General features: G+C 46.0%; 2 protein-coding genes and 1 pseudogene across 2 annotated transcripts; 2 read left to right on the forward strand and 1 right to left on the reverse strand.

The window, feature by feature from the left end:
* The first annotated feature begins 442 nt into the window (after positions 1-442).
* On the forward strand, positions 443-4178 carry LOC123121669 (uncharacterized). The gene is made up of 3 exons (XM_044541682.1): positions 443-3130; positions 3343-3706; positions 4026-4178. The coding sequence occupies exons 1-3, from the start codon at positions 459-461 to the stop codon at positions 4176-4178; spliced, it is 3189 nt and encodes a 1062-aa protein (XP_044397617.1). The 5' UTR covers positions 443-458.
* Positions 4179-7651: 3473 nt separating this feature from the next.
* On the reverse strand, positions 7652-15629 carry LOC123120597 (uncharacterized). The gene is made up of 2 exons (XM_044540601.1): positions 15346-15629; positions 7652-8073 (listed from the first exon to the last, which is right to left on the reverse strand). The coding sequence occupies exons 1-2, from the start codon at positions 15627-15629 to the stop codon at positions 7758-7760; spliced, it is 600 nt and encodes a 199-aa protein (XP_044396536.1). The 3' UTR covers positions 7652-7757.
* On the forward strand, positions 9450-15080 carry LOC123121671 (putative disease resistance protein RGA3; annotated as a pseudogene).
* Positions 15630-21908: the final 6279 nt, after the last annotated feature.

Raw genomic sequence — 21908 nt, forward strand, 5'->3', positions numbered from 1 at the left:
CAGCCGCCGTTCCGACAGGCGGACGGGCCGTTAACGGCCGTCAACGCGCGGCGGCCGTCCGTTGCCTGCATGGCAACTGATTCGTGGGCCCAACCGGTTAGATTCGGGGTTAGCGCGGGCGAAACGAGCGCTTACGCGAGTTGGTAGTTTTTTGCCACGGTTTAGGACAAATTTGGTAGTTTTCCGCACAAAAACGTAAAGTGGTAGTTTTCTGTCACAAGTCCGTGAAATGTGGTAGTTTTTGGTTAAATACTCGTCTTACGGGATGCCAGCCCATCACTATTTTTTTTCCCAATTTTTGGCATGCCAAAACTCAAAAAACAAATACTTCTGAATTTGGCAGGGCAACTGACTAGAACATAAATTCTCTAATGCACTTTATGTTTTTGTTGCAGACTAATAAGAGTACAATTTTGTTCACTATGAACCATATGGTGCATAAGCTTGCAAAAGACATTATGTGTGACTTATATGGTACAATGGAGACATCTTTTCAACAAGAATTATGCTCTAATAAGGACTGCCGCTATGTACTTCTCACTGATTTGAAGTTATCCAATAAATTGTCTGCCCGCACAAGGGCGCTACGTTGTGTGGGCTCTGGCAAAATGGAACTCAGCGATGATTCGTTTTCATATTCCAGGTGCCTGCGTGTCTTGGAGTTGAATGACAGCTTGATGCTGAACTTACCAAATTATATCTGTCAGTTGAGGCATTTGGGATATCTTAATTTATCAGGCTGCTCTGGACTAGTTATTATACCGAAGTCACTTGGAGATCTATTAAATTTGTTGTATATTAATTTGTCAGGCTGCTCTGGACTAATACATCTACCTGAATCATTTGGAAAGCTAATAAATTTGGCACATATTGACTTATCAGGTTGCTCTGGACTAGTAAATATATCGGAATCATTTGGGAAGCTGAAAAAATTGTTGCATATTGACTTAACAAGATGCTCTGGACTTGTAAATTTGCCAGATTCATTTGGGAAGCTGACTAGTTTGAAGCATATAGATTTATCAGACTGCTCCGGACTAGAAAAACTGCCGCAATCATTCGGGAAGCTAACAAACTTGATGCACATCAACTTATCACGGTGCTCTGGAATAGTTACTCTGCCTCCGTTGCTTGGGAAGCTGATATATTTGCTGCACATCAACCTATCAGGCTGCTCTGGATTGGTAAACTTACCGGAATCATTTGGGAACCTCATAAATTTGGTGCATATCAACTTGTCAGGCTGCTGTGGGCTATTAAATCTGCCTGAGTCATTCGGGAATCTAGTAAATTTGTTGCACATTGATTTATCATGTTGCCATGGACTAGATAAACTGCCGGAATCATTCAGGAAGCTCAAATTTTTGGTACACCTAGACCTATCATTCTGGTCTTGTTTTGAAGGGGTCCAGAAAGCTCTTGCTGGCCTTACCAATCTCCAGCACTTGAACTTGTCACACCCTTGCTGTTATCTTGCTCAACAGCAGTCCTGTCTCGAAGGACTAAAAGATGTTCTGGGCCAGCTCACCAAAATAGAGTATTTGAACCTATCCATGTTCCTGAATCCTATCTTTTACTCAGAGTCAGTAGAGCGAACTCATGGAATTATTGAACGTATCAGTGGCTTTTCCAGTCTGGAACATTTGGATTTGTCTCATAATAGATTTCTACATGATCTACCTGAAAGTTTAGGTGAACTCAACAATCTGCAAACACTGGACCTCTCAGGCTGCATTAGACTGAAGAGCATAGCCAAAAGGATAGGTGAAATCAGGTCTCTCCAGTCAATAAATGTGAGGAACTGCCGCAGTTTGAAAAGTTGTGAGCTTGTGGTTAAACCTGATAACGGAGAAGCATATAGGAACACAAGCATTGTTGAGCTCGAGAATGCAAACTTGGAAGAGCTTGAGATAAGCTGTCTTGAAAACGTGAAGTCTGCAGAACAGGCAGAGCAAATCAGAATGGCACTGGAAGGAAAAATTGAAAAGTTGAAACTTTGCTGGACTGTGGGCTCCCAAGTATCCATGGAGGGCAATACCCTGTTAGGAGAATTACTGCCGTCATATCTGCAGTGCCTTGAACTACATGGTTATAGTGGCGAGACCCGCCTTTCTGCATGGTGGACATCAACCTCATACTGGTGGACATCAACTGCATCTTCCTGTGTCTCTACTCTTGTAGAGGTTACAGTTGAGGGTTTCCTGAGGTGCAGCCGCCCACCACCACTGTGTTTGTTACTAAACCTGCGACGAGCAGTTTTCAGAAGGATGGCTAGCATTACAAGATTCGACGTCAATGACCTCACTGATGGAAACCGAGCAGCAATCCATCGACTCCCCAAGTTCACTCTAGAGTTGGATGATATGGAAAGCCTGGAAGAGTTCAAAACAACATATGACAGAAGAGGTAAGGAGTGTGTGCTCCCGGCCATTGGTGAACTGGTTATTACGGGGTGCCCCAAGTTGTGCTTTGGACCTTTCACGCCTAGAGCTCGGAGGTTGGTGATCTCAGACTGCAGCAAACTAATGGTTTATTCCTGGTGGAACAGAGGAGGCCAGAGTGTGGAAACCCCTATTACCTCTGTTTTAGTAAATGAACTGGTGGTCAAAAACTGCAACCTAGCTCTATATAACTGGACTTTGCTTCACAGCCTCCCTGGCCTCTATAGTTTAACTGTCAAAGATTGCCGTGATCTGAAGACTTTACCACGGACTTTACCACATACTATTGAGGCCCTATCCTCCCTCCAGTCACTATGCTTGTCTAATTGCTGGATCGAGCCACTAGAACAACACTTGGGTGACCTCACCTCTCTCCGGGAACTAAAGATCGCGTCCTGCAATATGTTCAAGGGATTCACGCGGAGTTTGCAAAGGCTCACCTCCCTTGGGTCAATGCATCTTATTGACTGCAACAGTATCACATCACTGCCGGACTGGTTAGGAGATCTCACCAATCTTGAGAAGCTTGCCATCCACAGATGCCCTGCCATTGAATCTTTGCCGGGCAGCATAAATAAACTAACCAACCTGAAAGATCTGCATATTTTGGACTGCCCAAAACTGAAGGGCTGGTGTGAAAGGGAGGAGAACAAGAAAATAATGGCTCACATCCAACCAAACTATGATGAGTATGTACCATTTTACTCTTATGTTTCACTTCTTTCAGTCGTTACTGTTCCCAACTATTCCAGTCCTGTGGTAATACATTCCTTGTGTTGATTCATGCTTTTTATCTTTTGTGTGATCATGCAGAATTCCTTTCGCACGAATAAAAGGCCCATTGCTAATCTGAACTTTAACAGTAGCTAACGAAGGTGTGTGTGCATTGTTTATTCTGCAGAGAGCATGGTACTAGCAGTAGCAGGCCAGGCAACATGGACGAGGGCTATGAGGAGGGTGAATTGGAGGACTGGTTGGATGGCGTGGAGGAGGAGGAGCCAGAGGCAGAGGCAGTATCGACGGATGCAGTGGAGAATCCAGTGGCGACAGGCAACACGGATGTTGTAGTAGAGGAGGAGAAATCGGAGGCAGCATTGACGGATGCGTCGAAGAATTCAGTGGTGACAGACAAGGCGGATGTCGTAGCGGAGGAGGAAGCGGAGGCAGTATTGCCGGATGCAGTGGACAATTCAGTGGTGACAGGCAACAGGGATGCTGTAGAGGAGGAGGCGACGAGGGATGTGGACGCAGCAGCGGCAGCTGATGTATGCTTGGAGTTGCGGTTGGGACTGCCCAGTAATGAAGAAGCGGTCCACATCAGAGAAGAAGATGAAATTTCTCTACGGCTGTATTTATAACACTCGTGTTCTTATTTCTTTCAGTCACGCAGATACACATTTTTTCTTTGATCGTGTTTATTGGTCATACATCATTGTACATAATTGCAGCGGCCATTGCTTCTCTAAACTGGAGAGTTGGCCGAGCTTATCGCTACAGGAAAAGGAAAAATCACGATTTAGTTAAATGTTTTCGTGGCAGAAAGCCAATCTTTTGAATCACAATGGTTGCAAACTTGCAATGTAGCAAGTCATGGTATGGGTGACGATGACACCAGTGTTTCGCGAAGCAAGCATCGCGATTAGCGAGCTAAAATTGGAATTCCTCAAGCGAATGCCATGGATGGCCGGAGGAGAACGTCCGAGAGCGGATGAGAACAACGGCATGGGGATTAATTAGAAGGAGAAGTACCTCAAGCAGATCGAGCGGCCGCTGCCGGCTTGCTCGTAGAAGAGTCGATCAAGGGAGAGATCGAGGAAGACGAAGCCGGCAAGGCAGTCTATTTACGGTCGGGGGCGGGCTGAATTAGCCGAGGGCATTTCCTATTTGACGCCCGCGTCGTCAAGCTGTCGCTATAGTGTAGTGGGCCGGCCCAACTCCAGCAGCGCACAAGCTGCTTTTCGATTCGGTTCGCACCTGTTTGTTGCGGTTTTCCCCTAAAAAAAAAGTTTGTTGCGGTTTTCCTGTTGTTCCCCTGTCAGTTTCCGTGGGTATAGCCCGGTATTCTTCGGTTTTATTTTTCATTTTTTTTGGACACTAGTAAGCTTGCACGTACAACGCACGATAACGCAGTAGAAAATTGTTTTCTCATTCATCTAGTTATGACTGGCCATAAAAAATATAAACTATTGACATAACAATCTCAAATATACATATAATTTATTGTGATGTTTCTTGCACGTTTCTTCATGTTTCTTTAGTAGTGACATAACAATCTCAAATGTAAACTATCGCTCACAAGAAAGAAATCATCCTCGTAGCGGCTTTTCCTTTAAAAAAATATTGCAAATGATAATCTCTTTTACGGTTATCTTACTGGAATCTATAATCATGTTCTGCAAATGATAACTATTAGGGAACGAAAACAGATACCTAAGACCTTTAGGGCATGTCCAACGCGGGCGCTTATGATCGGTGCCAGGATCTAATTCCCGTCCGTTTTAGCCACGTAGGCATGATTCCCGGTCTATTCCCTAGCGTCGCTGCCTAACGACGCGCCCGGCGCTTCGTCCAAATTCTCTGTACGCTAGGTGGGCCTTTGTTTGTTTTTTAATCATCTAAGGGTCTCATAATTGCTCACTGCGTTGGAGGATAGGCTCTTAGATGGGCGCTTCATGTCGTGAAAATCCCAAATCCTTCCTTAAGCGTCTACATAAGCATCTCTGCATTGTAGATGCCCTTAGTTGTGGAAGGAAGCAACGATGGTGGTGGCTCCTACATCCTCGAAGACAGTGAAACCGGGACTCCAAAATATCGTCGTTTCCATGTCATGTGTTCAAGGTCTGCTTGGAAGGGAGGTACTTAAATAATTAGACAATAATAATACTTTTGCTATTTGATTCATATCAACTCATAGAGTACGATAGAAAAGTGCAATCAAAAACAGATAACAAGAAAATGACATTTAAACACTATTACTACTCACACACGTGCTTTTTTGGTATTCCAAACTGCAAGAGCACTATGAGCCTTGTATCCATCTGTTTATATAGAAGCATTTGTGGATAAGAATGGATCAACCAAATTATGACAGAGAAACAAAATTGTATACAGAGTTATAAAAAGGAAATAAATCGAAGGGGTCTCCAACCTGGGTTGGGGAAACCTATCAAACATGCAATCCAAACAAGCTAAAAGCCAATGAAACCGATGCTCTCACCAAAAGCATGGGGGAAGCTTGCATGTGGTTGGCAGTAAGGTGCAGAGGTTGAGGTTGTTGCACCAATCACCCATGCAAAATTCAGAATTTTCCAAAATTAAGGATTTTATATGACGTTGTCGGACACATATCATCGACAATGAAAGAGTGACACTCGACAACGCAAGGCACAGAATATTACAAGAAATTTTAATTTACAATCTACAAATAGTTATCCCAGTGGAAAACTTGCAAGCATCAAAATATAGGACATCGTGGATCAAATTTTGAATAATATTCTTATTGCAGTACGGTGAGAGCAAAATAGGACACAAAGGGTAAATAGCAGACATGAATATTTCACCTTATGGAGTATTCAACTCTTAATGAGCATGGCAAAAATGAGCATGGCTGCATTTAGTTGAAGATGCTCTAGGCAAAGTGTGAAATTCATTTGAAAAATCTGAAAACACATAGTTGTCATACCATTGCCTTAGGTACTGAACACACATATCCAAAACATCTGAAATCTGTTTTCCATAGTTCTTCGTGGTACACAGCCAAATCGTTAACTTATTCGTATATTCCATTACTAATTTGATTGTGCAAAGAAATTTTTGGACCCCATTTAGAACATAGGCAGTAGCACTATAAGCCTGTGATGCATACTGTGTATAATTTCTACAGCATGTGTAAGTAAAATGCAATATGATCCGTCACCAAATTATCAAAGACATGGAGGCTGAAAAACAGAGAATATAGAAGACAGAAATAATTGAGTTTTTTTGTGACTCGAATTGAGATAAATATATAAACATTCAAATAAAGTTTATTTATGACTCCAGAAATAAAAAGCTAGAAGTACCACCGGCACTAATTTTTTTAATGCATACTGTCTATACACTGTTAATGCTATACTACCTTGGTTGTCAACTCTAATATATTAGATGATAGACATATTTGTGCTTACAAATGAGAATAACAAAACAATACACTATAGAGACCGTTCCTGTCTCTTGCAAGTTAGGATGTGAACAAAATAGGAGTAACCAATTTTCTCAATTTGGGCACCTGACCTCCGACTAAAAGGAGCACGTGCATCAACATAGCAAAGCGATGAAGGCCTATGGCAAACCAAACTGAGAACCACCTTGGTGAATAGAAAATCAAGCAAATAAGAAATTCCTATACATTATTGAACCATGCTGAAGTTCACGTGTACAGGGTATGTTTTTAGAAATAATCAAGGGGCAAAGTTCACTTTGAATTTTACCTTGCAGACTGAGCTTTGATTTATGAAATTCCATACATCATTGGACCATGCTGAACTTCATGTGCACAGGGTATGTTTTCAGATAACTAAACCTTCTCACCACCTTACATGTCATCTTATATAAATCTACAAAGTTTCCTAATCTGAACTAAACAGCTTTGAAACAAACTAAAAAATTATCAGCATCTGAATTAAACATTTGTGAAAGAAACTAAAAAAATCAAAATCTGAGCACATGTATGCCTAAAAAATCACAGCAAAAAACGCATTTGCTGATTAATCCATCCTAAAAAGTCTAAACTATATTGGAAACAATGTAGTTGTTGATTCACGGAGCCATCATTTTCCAGATTGGGTCTCACAATGTAGGAAAAGACCTTTCAGAATTTTAGACGGTATTCGGATCCTTATAGTTGGATTTGTACGCATCAGTCAGAGTCGTTCAGATTTTGGTCAGTTAGCTTTAGGAGAAACGTACTCAAACAATATTTGAGTCAGCAAATATTCATCTTAATAGTAAGGCACAATATTCATTAAGTTCCTATTATGGTTCTTCGTACCAACACTACAACCTAGAAGAGTAAATCATACAACTATGTCCGAAACTTGACATCATACAGTGTGAAAGAAGAAATTAAACGGACAAAAATATATACATACCTTTACCCTTTAACTGTGTTTAGAAGTATTCAATCCATTCCTGGGATAAAAAAAGCTTTCTAATTCACCACGTCAATCCAGTGTGGTGCAAAAAATAAATCTCCACTATAATCCCCCAAACAACAAAATACACATGTGAATTATGTTCTCATGCGATAGCCAAGTCCATCTAACTGAACAAACAAAACTATAGAGGTACTCGGATATAGTGATCAATGTGTTTGTGGTGGCTGTACGGAGTGTTAACAGCAAGATCGGGGATGACGTGGCCGCACGAGAAGCGAGAGAAATCAGGTAGAAGATTCAGATATAGAAGTACAGATATAAATAGATAGATTTTCCATAGATTAATCTTGGTCGTGAGATTTCCAACAATACTACTCCAGTGGCCGCTGAAGATGGATACGTGCACCAGCTCGAGCGTGTGCCAACGTCCGAACAGGGAGGAGCTGCTCCCGCTGCTCCAACGCAAAGACAACAACCACCACGACAACAATGCAGGTCTGCAGATAAAGAACTTATTAATCCTGAGATCAAGTTCCTGATCTTTGTGATTTGCACAACACCTTTATGAAAGTGCTTCTTATCCATGCGGTAGCACAAGAGGAGCGAATGGCTGCGACCACGATCTACGCTCGCGCCCATAGGTAGTAGAGGAGGAGCGGCAGGCGGCAGCGGCGACCCGCACTCGCGCCCATGGGGCAGCAGAGGAGGAGCGGCAGGTGGCAGCGGCGATCCACGCTCGCGTCCATGGGGCAACAGTAGGCGGCAGCGGTCCTTGGGGCATCAGAAAAGTAACCGCAAGGCATTTATTTACAACAACTAAGGCAAAGGCCAGAGAGAAAATTACGGGATTACTATCCTCACTAATTGAGTACCAAGAGGTGCGCGTGGTGGTTACGATATACCCCCATTAATTGTGGACAAAGAGGTGCGCGAGGTGGTCTGCCCCAGCAGAACATTTAATCTGAACCATTAACTTGTGTGGCAAACTATTGATGTAATATAGACTCGGATTTGATTTAATTAGATTGATCCGACATCCTGATAATTCCGTGTACAGTTGTTGGTGTAGCTGTAGGGGAGTCTATGTTTGCTTTTTTAATAGTACTGTAGATGTAGAAGTGTAGATTTTTCTTTTTTCTTCCTTTCTTCATTTTCTGGGTTTCAATTTTTTTCCTAATACAACTATATTATTCTCTTTGTGTGTCCATTGATTTAGGGAAGAATACTTTTTTTACGGGGAGATTTAGGGAAGAATACTGTTAATAAGCCTTAATGCTGCTAATAGTTTAGGGATTTCTCGCAAAGCAATATAGCTGCCGAATTAACCCTAGTATATTCTGCTATTGATTGGTCTTTCAATGTGTCATACGCATTGTTTCAGTCTTCACAAACAAAACGAAAACATCATTATTTTGAGATTGTGTATCATATTTGTATTTGTGACCAAGCTGTCCGCATTCAAATGCGCATCTGGCATCTCCAATGTCTTACTTCGACTTGAGAAAAGAAAAAAACATATGGGATGATCAATATTTATCTCCATCTTCCCTGTTTGTGCGATAATCGCACGTCAAGCATGCTGGAGAAAACTAAGATAAGCTTCCAGTAGCAGCAGCTGTTTCTTTGGTACTCCAGGTCCGTTAACGGTGAGCTTGATCGCCTCACCTGGAAGAATTTGAATTTCATGATGCATCCCCCTGATTATAAGTCGAAGTGCACCAAACACCAAACACGTACGAAACAGCTCATGTGCCATGGGTACATCGGTGCACCGGTCATAGCAAGCACAGGATGCCTCCTCCACCAACCGTGAAACGAGGCAATTATTGTTGCTTACAGAAGTACTGTTGAGGCAACAGTGTTCACTGTCGACTCTCAACTTTATTCATTGCACATAGCCTCAACAGCCTTGTTTTGCAGTGCGGTAGTTATTGTTCAATGAGTAGTTCTTGCCAGTGGCCTGCACAGCTCCAGCTGGTTCCTTTCCCCTAGCTTTGCTCCGCCATCCGGGAGGTGGGCGAACGATCCTCTGCCCCCTGCGCTGCATCATCCCCGTCCCATTGCTGGCTCGAATCGAAGCTTCTTGCTTTTGGGTGGAGGGGCTAGAAGCAGCCATGGCCCAAGCCATTGTCCAAAGCTCATGCAGAAAGCTCAGAGCCGCCATCGCCGTCGGAGACAAGGCCACCGGCAATTTGCAGGAAATAATGGAGACGCTGGAGGTCATACACCCGCTGCTGGCGGACGCCGAGATGCGGTGTCTTCGTTTTAGGTGTGATGCCCCCAAAGAGAAATCGGAAGAAATGGAAACTACGCCGGAAGCCATACAGCCGCTGCTGGAGGATGCCCCCCAGCAAATGGAGGTATGTTACTTCACCATCCTTAAACATTTTGAAGAAAAGCTCAGGTCCTGTCATAGCTAGGCTACGAGATCTATAGGTCACTGAATACGCGAACTTGGCCTGCAGGGGAAGAAGGTGCGGGACTGGCTGCGGCGGGTCGTGAAGGCCGCCTACAACATCTTGGACGAGTTGCAAGACACAATGACACCACCTGCACCCGCGCGAAAGGTATGTACCCGAGTCTATTCATTTTCTGTCTACCGTCCGAGCACTCCTTGGCTCTTTGCAGACCCTCCATTCCTAAAAATAAGGCGTATTTTGTTTCGTTAAGGCTTGCATTTGACCAATAATTACTCTATAAATATAAGGTTTTATGACATGAAATTTGTGTCACTAGATCCGTATTTAAAAGTACTTTGTTATGATAGTGATTTTGTATCACATAAAAGAACCGATTCTCTGCAGTTCATGAAGATGATGCCGCGTGCCAAAGTCCTCAAGAAGAAGAATCTCATGGCCGATAAGATGGAGAAGATAAAAGAAGAAGTCTACAAGCTATGGGTCGACATGGATGAATTTAATCTTATGTCACCTAGTTCCGATGCAAGGATCGAGCCACCACTTATTTATGTAACAGAGGACCCAAAGATTGGAAGGGATAAACAAATACAGATCATAATGGAAAGTATATCTGTGAAAAAAAGGGCACCACATTACAGTTCAAATTGGTGGGTGCCAGGATGGCAGCAAGACAAGATTAGCACGAATGGTTTTCAACCATACCCGATTCAAAGACTACTCTAGGGTATGGATCCAATGCTCCAGAAATCTTCACTTGCATCAGATAGGGAAGTCCATAATTTCTCAGGTATCAGGGGAAGAGATCAACGGTGGTTCCGATGACAACATGGAGTATGTGAGCAAGCGCCTTCACCAATTACTTGATGATAGTATTAAGGTACTTGTTGTTTTAGATGGCATATGGCTATCACGGCATGATTGCGAAGAGTTGCAGGGTATGTTAAGGGAAGGGAGCGATCGTGGTGAGGTAATCTTGATAGCGACGGACACTGGAGAAATGCATTTTCGGAGTTATAGTGAATCGAGTGAGGACATGTGCTGGACGATTATCAAGCAACGAAGTCACTTTGAAGGTAGATTGTTTGACAAACAAGAGTTGGAGCAGATTGGTGTAGATATTGCAAAGAAGTGTGAGGGTTCACAGTTGGTAGCTGAAATGCTTGGTGGCGTGCTTCTCTACAAAGATGCTACAGGATGGGCATAAGTATTGAACAGTGATATATGCGAAGATGGCCAAAACGGTGAGCCATTCCTCATGTTAGCATACACTAGTATGCCGCCGAGCTTACGGCTATGCTTTACTTACTTTGCGATGTTCCAAAATGGTCACACTATAGCCAAAGATGATCTGATTTATCAATGGACTTCTCTCGGTCTTATTGAGCAATCCGACAGATTCTCCGCGATACAGGTTGGTGAGCAGTATATTTCAATGCTTCTGGGCATGTCACTTCTTCAAACAACAATGCCGGTTTCGGTGAGTTACTCCATACTATGTTTAAAAGACTTTGGGCTTAATTTGTTTGCTTCTAATATTTGCCATGCCAAAACAAATTGGCACTCAATCGTTTTACTCCTAAATTTTGAATGCCCATACTTTGGCTTGGCAGAATTACTGGTTAGGTCTAATTGGATGCCAGCCCATCACTATTTATTTATTTCCAAACATTTGGCATGCCTAAAATTTTACCTCTGAATTTGGCAGGGCAACATATATTTAACACGCTTATACTCTTGTTGCAGACTAGTGGAAGTGCTGATAAGAGTACAACCTGGTTCACTGTAAACCATATGGTGCATGACCTTGCAAAACAAGTTATGCATGACATATATGATACAAAGGAGACGTCTTATCAGCAGGAATTATGCTCTAATAATGACTGCCGCTATGTACTGCTTACCGATTTGAAGTTATCCAGTAAATTGTCTGCCCAAATAAGGGCTCTACGTTGTGTTGGCTCTGGCAAAATGGACCTCAGCGATGATTCATTTTCATTTTCCAAGTGCTTGAGTGTCTTGGATTTAAATGGCACCTCGATGCTGAACTTACCAAATTCTATCTGTCAGTTGAGGCATTTGGGATATCTTAATTTATCAGGCTGCTCTGGACTACTCAATCTACCGGATTCACTTGGAGATCTACTAAATCTGTTGTATATTGATTTATCAGGCTGCTGCGGAGTAAGAAATCTACCTGATTCAGTTGGGAAGCTAATTAATTTGGCGCATATTGACTTATCAGGTTGCTCTGGACTTGTAAATTTGCCAGATTCATTTGGGAAGCTGAAAAATTTGTTGCATATTGACTTATCAAGATGCCCTGGACTTGTAAATTTGCCAGATTCATTTGGGAAGCTGACTAGTTTGAAGCATATCGATTTATCAGACTGCTCTGAACTAGAAAAACTGCCGCAATCATTCGGGAAGCTAACAAATTTGGTGCACATCAACTTATCACGGTGCTCTGGAATAGTTAGTCTATCTCCGTCTTTTGGGAAGCTAATGTATTTGCTGCATATCAACCTATCAGACTGCTCTGGATTGGTAAACTTACCAGAATCATTTGGGAACCTCACAAATTTGGTGCATATCAATTTTTCAGGCTGCTGTGGGCTATTAAATCTGCCTGAGTCATTCGGGAATCTAATAAATTTGCTGCACATTGATTTATCATGTTGCCATGGACTAGGTAAACTGCCGGAATCATTCGGGAAGCTGAAAAATTTGGTACACCTAGATTTATCATTCTGGTCTTGTTTTGAAGGGGTCGAGAAAGCTCTTGGTGGCCTTACCAATCTCCAGCACCTGAACTTGTCACACCCTTGCTGTTATCTTGCTCAACAGCAGTCCTGTCTCGAAGGACTAAAAGATGCTCTGGGCCAGCTCACCAAAATAGAGTATTTGAACCTATCTATGTTCCTGAATCCTATCTTTTACTCAGAGTCAGTAGAGCGAACTCATGGAATTATTGAACGTATCAGTGGCTTTTCCAGTCTGGAACATTTGGATTTGTCTCATAATAGATTTCTACATGATCTACCTGAAAGTTTAGGTGAACTCAACAATCTGCAAACACTGGACCTCTCAGGCTGCATTAGACTGAAGAGCATAGCCAAAAGGATAGGTGAAATCAGGTCTCTCCAGTCAATAAATGTGAGGAACTGCCGCAGTTTGAAAAGTTGTGAGCTTGTGGTTAAACCTGATAACGGAGAAGCATATAGGAACACAAACATTGTTGAGCTCGAGAATGCAAACTTGGAAGAGCTTGAGATAAGCTGTCTTGAAAACGTGAAATCTACTGAAGATGCAAGGCAAATACGTAGGTCACTGGGCGGAGCTGCTCAGAAGTGGAAACTTTGTTGGACTGCGGGCTCCCAAGGATCCATGGACGTCAATGCTCTGTTAGGAGAATAGTGCCACTATATCTGGAGGGCCTTGAGCTACATGGTTACAATGGCGAGACCTGCCTTTCAACCTGGTTGACATCAACCATAACTTATCGTTTTGATACTCTTGTAGAGGTTACCATTGAGGCCATCTCGAGGTGCAGCCGCCCACCACCACTGTGTTTGTTACTAAACCTCCGACGAGCAGTTTTCAGAAGGATGGCTAGCATCACAAGATTCGACATCAATGACCTCACCGGTGAATACCGAACAACACTCAATCGACTCCCCAAGTTGACCCTAGAGTTGGATGATATGGAAAGCCTGGAAGAGTTCAAGACAACATACGACAGAAATGGTAAGGAGTGTATGCTCCCGGCCATTGGTGAACTGGTGATTACGAAATGTAACAAGGTGTGCTTCGTACCTTTCACGCCTAGAGCTTGGAAATTGGTGATCTCAGAGTGCAGCAAACTAATGGTCCATTCCAGAGGAGGGCACCCTTGTACCTCTGTTTCAGTAAATGAACTGGTGGTGAAGAACTGCAAGAAAACTCTATATAACTGGCATTTCCTTCACAGCCTCCCAGGCCTCCGTAGTTTAACTGTCAAAGATTGCGACAATGTGTGGACTATACCAGATACTATGGAGGCCCTATCCTCCCTCCAATCTCTATGCTTGTCCAATTGCCGGGTGGACAAAGTACAGCACTTGGCAGACCTCACCTGTCTCCGGGAACTGAAGATTGTGTCCTGCGAAGGGATCAATGGGTTCATGCAGAGTTTGCAAGGACTCACCTCCCTTGGGTCGATGCATCTTAGTGACTGCGACAGTATCACATCACTGCCGGAATGGTTAGGAGATCTCACCAATCTTGAGAAGCTTGCCATCCACAGATGCCCTGCCATGGAATCTTTGCCGAGCAGCATAAATAAACTGACCAACCTGAAGGATCTGCGTATTTTGGATTGTCCAAAATTGAAGAGCTGGTGTGAAAGGAGGGAGAACAAGAAAAGAATGGCTCACATCCGACCAGACTATGAGTATGTACCACATTGCTCTTACTTTCACTTCTTTCAGTCCTTACTGTTCCTAACTATTCCAGTCCTATCCTAGGTTACACATTCTTTGTGTTGATTCATGCTTTTTATCTTTTGCGTGGTCTTGCAGAATTCCTTCACAGTAATAGAAGGCCCATTTCTAATCTGAACTTCAAGAGTAGCTAACCAAGGTGTGTGTGCATTGTTTATTCTGCAGAGAACATGGTACTAGCAGGCCAGGCAGCAAGGACGAGGGCAATGCGGAGGGTGAATTGGAGAAGGACTGGTCGGATGTCGTGGAGGAGGACTGGTCGGACGTCGTGGAGGAGGAGGAGCCAGAGGCAGTATCGACGGATGCAGTGGAGAATTCAGTGATGACAGACACCACAAATGTTGTAGAGGAGGTGACGAGGGATGTGGACGCAGCAGTGGCAGCTGATGTATGCTTGGAGTTGCGATTGGGACTGCCCATAAATGAAGAAGCGGTCCGTATCGAAGAAGAAGGAGATGAAATTTCTCTACGACTGTATTTATAACATTGTGTTCTTCTTTCTTTCTACTGTACTACTTTTTGGTCACACAGATGGACATTTTTCTTGGATGGACACGCACAGTTACATCGATTTGGTTATGCTTTGATCGTGTTTACTGGCCTGCAGAACTTCTCTTGTATTCACATCTATTATCTATTACTACAGTACTAAATAATTACGGCTGATGATCATAGTAATCTATAATGAAGTACTGTAGTTCTATGTGTAGTGTGTAGGCGCGTCATGGATGGCCGATATCGGCTATGGACGCCCAGTGGTCGCCATAGTAACCTAACGAGTGCTCTCCGAAGCTGTTTGGTTCAGACAAACGGAGCAGAACGCCGGAGAGCAGATGAGGAACAATGTCATGGCGATTCGAAGGAGCAGTACCTCATGCCGAGAGTGGGGTCGGCGACCGCCGCTGCTGCGCTGCTCGTGAAGTAGCGTTGAAGGAGGGAGAGGTAGACGCTCTCTGTCGCCGCCGGCGCCGCCGCACGGCTCGATGGAGAAGATTTGGGGGCGGAGGGATACACAGCAGAGGAGCAGAGGCGTCGATCTGAACGGAGCCCTCCGGACCGGAAGACGAAGCCGGTACCGCAATTATTATTATTTTGATTGAGGGGTTGCTTTTTTCTTTTTCTTTTTTTGAATGTTGATAGTTCTACCAAATTCATTGATCGGGAGAAAGAAGGTTGGTCCAGTTTATGAGGGAAACCGGACCCAAAAACCATACAAACAGCGCCTTTCGGCAGCAGCACACACAACACATATCCTCACGATCCACGGGTCCCTCTAATCGGATCCATCTCCAGGACGATGCCCCCAAGAGAGAACACGACGCCGAATGGCGCCGCCATCGTCCGATCTAAACTAGATCAAGAGTTTCCCCCGGAGCACATTGGGAAAGGCAAGGTAAGAGCAGCTACATCGATGCCTCCAACGAGGAAGCGACGCCCGAAAGCGCCGCCATCGACGGCTCCGGCCACAACCGGAGTACGACTTTCGCCGGCAGTCTCACCTGCATAGCCCGAACCCAAGATCCGATCAGCCTACACATCAAACCACTATCCCTGCCTCCACGGCCAACCGCACCTCCCCGACGAGCTCGACGTGCTTCCAACCTTGCATCCACACCCCCCACTGGACAGAGGATGCAACCCCTAGCGGCGTCATTCGTCTCCCATCGGAAGGATGCAACCAAGCACCACGCCATTCGTCTCCTCGAGGATGCAACGCCTGCCGGCCATTCATCTCCCGACGGAGGATGCAACACCCGCAGCGAGGCCATTCCTCTCCCTCCAGCCACCACCATCACGGCCTCCCACCCGAAGCAGCATCGAGCACACCGAACCACCAAACAGAAGGATGCAACACCAGGCGAGGTGCCATTCATCTCCCACAGCCTCGCCCGTACGGCCAACAGAAACCAGATCGAGCCCTGCTGCCTGCGGACCTCCCATGCGCGGGCCCGGCCGCCAACGCCCCAGCACAGCCGCGACCCCAACACACCAGATCCGGGCCGCCAGAGCCACGGCGCGGCATCTAGGCGCCAGATCCGGATCCCCGGCGCGCGAGCACGGCGCCTCCCTGCACAGCCAAGCCGCTCCTCCGGACGCGGTCACCCCGCCACAGCGCGCGCCCTCGAGACGCCAGATCCGCGCGAGCTGGAGACCTCGCGCGCCCACGGCTCCTACGCCGCGACCTGCCTCCTCCTCGTGCCAAAGGCGCGCGCGCTGGCCACCCCTCCGCCATGGCGTGCCGAGCAGCGCTGGCCCGCGCACAGCCCCTCGTGCTTGCCTCCTCCGCTTGGCGCAGCTACCCCGCGCAGCCCACCTCGCGAGCGGGAGTGGAAGAGCCCGCCGCCACCGACACCACACGGGCTTTGCCCGGGCGGCGCTCGCCGGCGGCGGCGGGGGAGGAGGGGAGGATGGGTGGCGGCGGTGCCCGGATGCTAGGGTTAGCGCCCGGGCCGCTCGGGGGGAGCGACACGGGGCTCGGAGATGCTTTTTCTTTTCTTGGAGGGGGGAATAGCCTGAAGCGCCTGCAATGTTGGAAACGTGACATGCACCCGCACCCATGTGTGCAACGAGGCAGCTCGAGTCCTACGGCGCCCACGCTCCCACGCACGTCGTCTCCGCCCATGTAGCCACGCACGGCGTGATCTTCGATTCTGTTGTAACAGTAGGCCACTACTCCTCATGAGCATCAGTGTATATAAACACTTGTAACCTGCGATGATGAATATACAGAGAGTTCATCTATCTTACTTGGTATCAGAGCCCGCCACTGTCACCACACCCGGCCCCTTCCCCGTCGCTGTCTCACCTCCCACACCGCCTCGATCCTCCTCGGATCACGCGCCTGAGTCGTCACCTGGCGCGACCCCGCCACTTCCCTCCCCAGCCTGCGCTTCCGCCACTCCCATAGCGCCAGTTCAGCCGCGCCTACCCCCGCGCGCTGTCTGGATATAGCCACCCACGAACCTGCACCCCATGCATACGCGCTCCAAGTCCGGGTTTTCCCTTCCAAAAACACAAGTCAGTCTCTCTGTCACCACGCCGATCAGCGCCATTCCTTCATCCTACTGCGCTGCACTTAAGGATCCGAACTGGGCCGCTGCTATGCTTGATGAATATAATGCATTGTTGCGAAATGACACTTGGTCGTTGGTCTCTCGTCCTGCAGGTGCTAATGTGGTGAGCGGGAAATGGATATTCCGATACAAGTACAACACGGACGGCTCCTTGGCTTGGTACAAGGCGTGATGGGTGCTCCGCGGCTTCACCCAACAAGCCGGGGTTGACTACGGTGAGACGTTCAGTCCCGTCGTCAAGCCCGCCACTATCCACGTCGTCCTCAGCCTCGCCACCAGTAGCTCGTGGCCCATACATCAACTCGACGTCAAGAATGCCTTCCTCCATGGGCATCTCGCCGAGACGGTGTACAGCATGCAGCCCGCTGGCTTCGTTGACGCGGCGCGCCCTCGGGACGTGTGTCGTCTCAACCGGTCGCTCTACGGGCTCAAGCAAGCTCCGCGGGCGTGGTTCTCGCAGTTCACTTCGTACCTCTATACCCTCGGCTTCCAGGGCTCCAAAGCAGACTCCTCCCTATTTTCGCTTCATCGCGGTGCTGCCACGGCTTACCTACTTCTCTACGTAGATGATATTATCCTCACCGCCAGCACACCTGTTGGGGAACGTAGCATGCAATTTCAAAAAATTCCTATGATCACACAAGATCTATCTAGGAGATGCATAGCAACGAGAGGGGGAGAGTGTGTCCACGTACCCTCGTAGACCGAAAGCGAAAGCGTTAGGTTAACGCGGTTGATGTAATCAAATGTCTTCATGATCCAACCGATCTAGTACCGAACGTATGGCACCTCCGAGTTCAGCACACGCTCAGCTCGATGACGTCCCTCGAACTCTTGATCCAGCAGAGGGTCGAGGGAGAGTTCCGTCAGAACGACGGCGTGGTGACGGTGATGGTGATGTGATCCGCGCAGGCCTTCGCCTAAGCACTGCGACGCTATGACCAGAGGAGTAAACTATGGAGGGGGGGCACCGCACACGGCTAAGAGAACAATTGATGTGCCTTTGGGGTGCCCCACCCCCGTATATAAAGGAGGGGAGAGGTCGGCCAGGAGGCGGCGCGCCATGGGGGGAGTCCTACTAGGACTCCACTCCTAGTAGGATTCGCCCCTCCCCCCTTTCCTTTCTTCCACCGGAGGGAAAAGGAAGGAGAGGGAGAGGGAGAGGAAAGGGGGGCCGCGCCCTCTCCTCCTTGTCCTATTCGGACTCCCTAGGAGGGGGGCGCGCGCCACCCTCCGCGGGCTTCCCTCTCTCTCCCTTAGGCCCATGTAGGCCCAATACTTCCCCAATGGGTTCCGGTAACACCTCGGTACTCCGGAAAAATACCCGAACCACTCGAAACCATTCCGATGTCCGAATACTACCTTCCAATATATGAATATTTACCTCTCGACCATTTCGAGACTCCTTGTCATGTCTGTGATCTCATCAGGGACTCCGAACAAACTTCGGTCACCAAAACACATAACTCATAATACAAATCGTCATCGAACGTTAAGCGTGCGGACCCTACGGGTTCGAGAACTATGTAGACATGACCGAGACACATCTCCGGTCAATAACCAATAGCGGAACCTGGATGCTCATATTGGTTCCTACATATTCTACGAAGATCTTTATTGGTCAAACCGCAATAACAACATACGTTATTCCCTTTGTCATCGGTATGTTACTTGCCCGAGATTCGGTCGTCGGTATCATCATACCTAGTTCAATCTCATTACCGGCAAGTCTCTTTACTCGTTCTGTAATGCATCATCCTGTAACTAACTCATTAGTCACATTGCTTGCAAGACTTATAGTGATGTGCATTACCGAGAGGGCCCACAGATACCTCTCCGATACTCGGAGTGACAAATCTTAATCTCGATATATGCCAACCTAACAAACACATTCGGAGACACCTGCAGAGCTTCTTTATAATCACCCAGTTACGTTGTGACGTTTGATAGCACACTAGGTGTTCCTCTGGTATTCGGGAGTTGCATAATCTCATAGTCAGAGGAATATGTATAAGTCATGAAGAAAGCAATAACAATAAAACTTAACGATCATTATGCTAAGCTAACGGATGGGTCTTGTCCATCACATCATTCTCTAATGATGTGATCCCGTTCATCAAATGACAACACATGTCTATGGTCAGGAAACTTAACCATCTTTGATTAACGAGCTAGTCAAGTAGAGGCATACTAGGGACACTCTCTTTTGTCTATGTATTCACACATGTACTAAGTTTCCTGGTTAATACAATTCTAGCATGAATAATAAACATTTATCATGATATAAGGAAATATAAATAACAAGTTTATTATTGCCTCTAGGGCATATTTCCTTCAGTCTCCCACTTGCACTAGTGTCAATAATCTAGATTACATAGTAATGATTCTAACACCCATGGCGTCTTGGTGCTGATCATGTTTTGCTCGTGGAAGAGGCTTAGTCAACGGGTCTGCAACATTCAGATCCGTATGTATTTTGAAAATTTCTATGTCTCCCTCATTGACTTGATCGCGGATGGAGGTGACGGTGATGTGATCCGCGCAGGGCTTCGCCTAAGCACTACGACGCTATGACCGGAGGAGTAAACTGTGGAGGGGGGCACCGCACACGGCTAAAATAACAATTGATGTGCCTTTGGGGTGCCCCCCGCCCTCGTATATAAAGGAGGGGAGGAGGAGGCCGGCCAGGAGGGGGCGCCCCATGGGGGGGAGTCCTACTAGGACTCCACTCCTAGTAGGATTTGCCCCCTCCCCCCCTTTTCCTTTCTTCCACCGGAGGGAAAGAGAGGGAGAGGGAGAGGAAAGGGGGGCCGCACCCCCTCCTCCTTGTCCTATTCGGACTTCCTAGGAGGGAGGCACGCGCCACCCCCCCCCTGCGGGCTTCCCTCTCTCTCCCTTAGGCCCATGTAGGCCCAATACTTCCCCAGGGGGTTCCGGTAACCCCTCGGTACTCCGAAAAAATACCCGAACCACTCGAAACCATTCCGATGTCCGAATACTACCTTCCAATATATGAATCTTTACCTCTCGACCATTTCGAGACTCCTCGTCATGTCCGTGATCTCATCAGGGACTCCGAACAAACTTCGGTCACCAAAACACATAACTCATAATACAAATCGTCATCGAACGTTAAGCGTGCGGACCCTATGGGTTCGAGAACTATGTAGACATGACCGAGACACATCTCCGGTCAATAACCAATAGCGGAACCTGGATGCTCATAATGGTTCCTACATATTCTATGAAGATATTTATCGGTCAAACCACAATAACAACATACGTTATTCCTTTTGTCATCGATATGTTACTTGCCCGAGATTCGATCATCGGTATCATCATACCTAGTTCAATCTCGTTACCGGCAAGTCTCTTTACTCGTTCTGTAATGCATCATCCCATAACTAACTCATTAGTCACATTGCTTGCAAGGCTTATAGTGATGTGCATTACCGAGAGGGCCCAAAGATACCTCTCCGATACTCGGAGTGACAAATCCTAATCTCGACCTATGCCAACCCAACAAACACCTTCGGAGACACCTGTAGAGCATCTTTATAATCACCCAATTATGTTGTGACGTTTGATAGCACACAAGGTGTTCCTCTGGTATTTGGGAGTTGCATAATCTCATAGTCAGAGGAATATGTATAAGTCATGAAGAAAGCAATAGCAATAAAACTTAACGATCATTATGCTAAGCTAACGGATGGGTCTTGTCCATCACATCATTCTCTAATGATGTGATCCCGTTCATCAAATGACAACACCTGTCTATGGTCAGGAAACTTAACCATCTTTGATTAACGAGCTAGTCAAGTAGAGGCATACTAGGGGCACTCTCGTTTGTCTATGTATTCACACATGTACTAAGTTTCCTGGTTAATACAATTCTAGCATGAATAATAAACATTTATCATGATATAAGGAAATATAAATAACAAGTTTATTATTGCCTCTAGGGCATATTTCCTTCAGTCTCCCACTTGCACTAGTGTCAATAATCTAGATTACATAGTAATCTATCTAACACCCATGGAGTCTTGGTGCTGATCATGTTTTGCTCGTGGAAGAGGCTTAGTCAACGGGTCTGTATGATACGTCTCCAACGTATCTATAATTTTTGATTGTTCCATGCTATTATATTATCCATCTTGGATGTTTTATGGGCTTTACTATGCACTTTTATATTATTTTTGGGACTAACCTATTGGCCCAGAGCCCAGTGCCAGTTCCTGTTTTTTCCCTTGTTTCAGTGTTTCGAAGAAAAGGAATATCAAACGGAGTCGAAACGGAATGAAACCTTGTGGAGAAGTTATTTTTGGAAGGAAAGCAACCCGGGAGACTTGGAGTGCACGTC

The sequence above is a fragment of the Triticum aestivum genome, chromosome 5D (genome assembly GCF_018294505.1).
Source record: "Triticum aestivum cultivar Chinese Spring chromosome 5D, IWGSC CS RefSeq v2.1, whole genome shotgun sequence".
NCBI lineage: Eukaryota > Viridiplantae > Streptophyta > Magnoliopsida > Poales > Poaceae > Triticum > Triticum aestivum.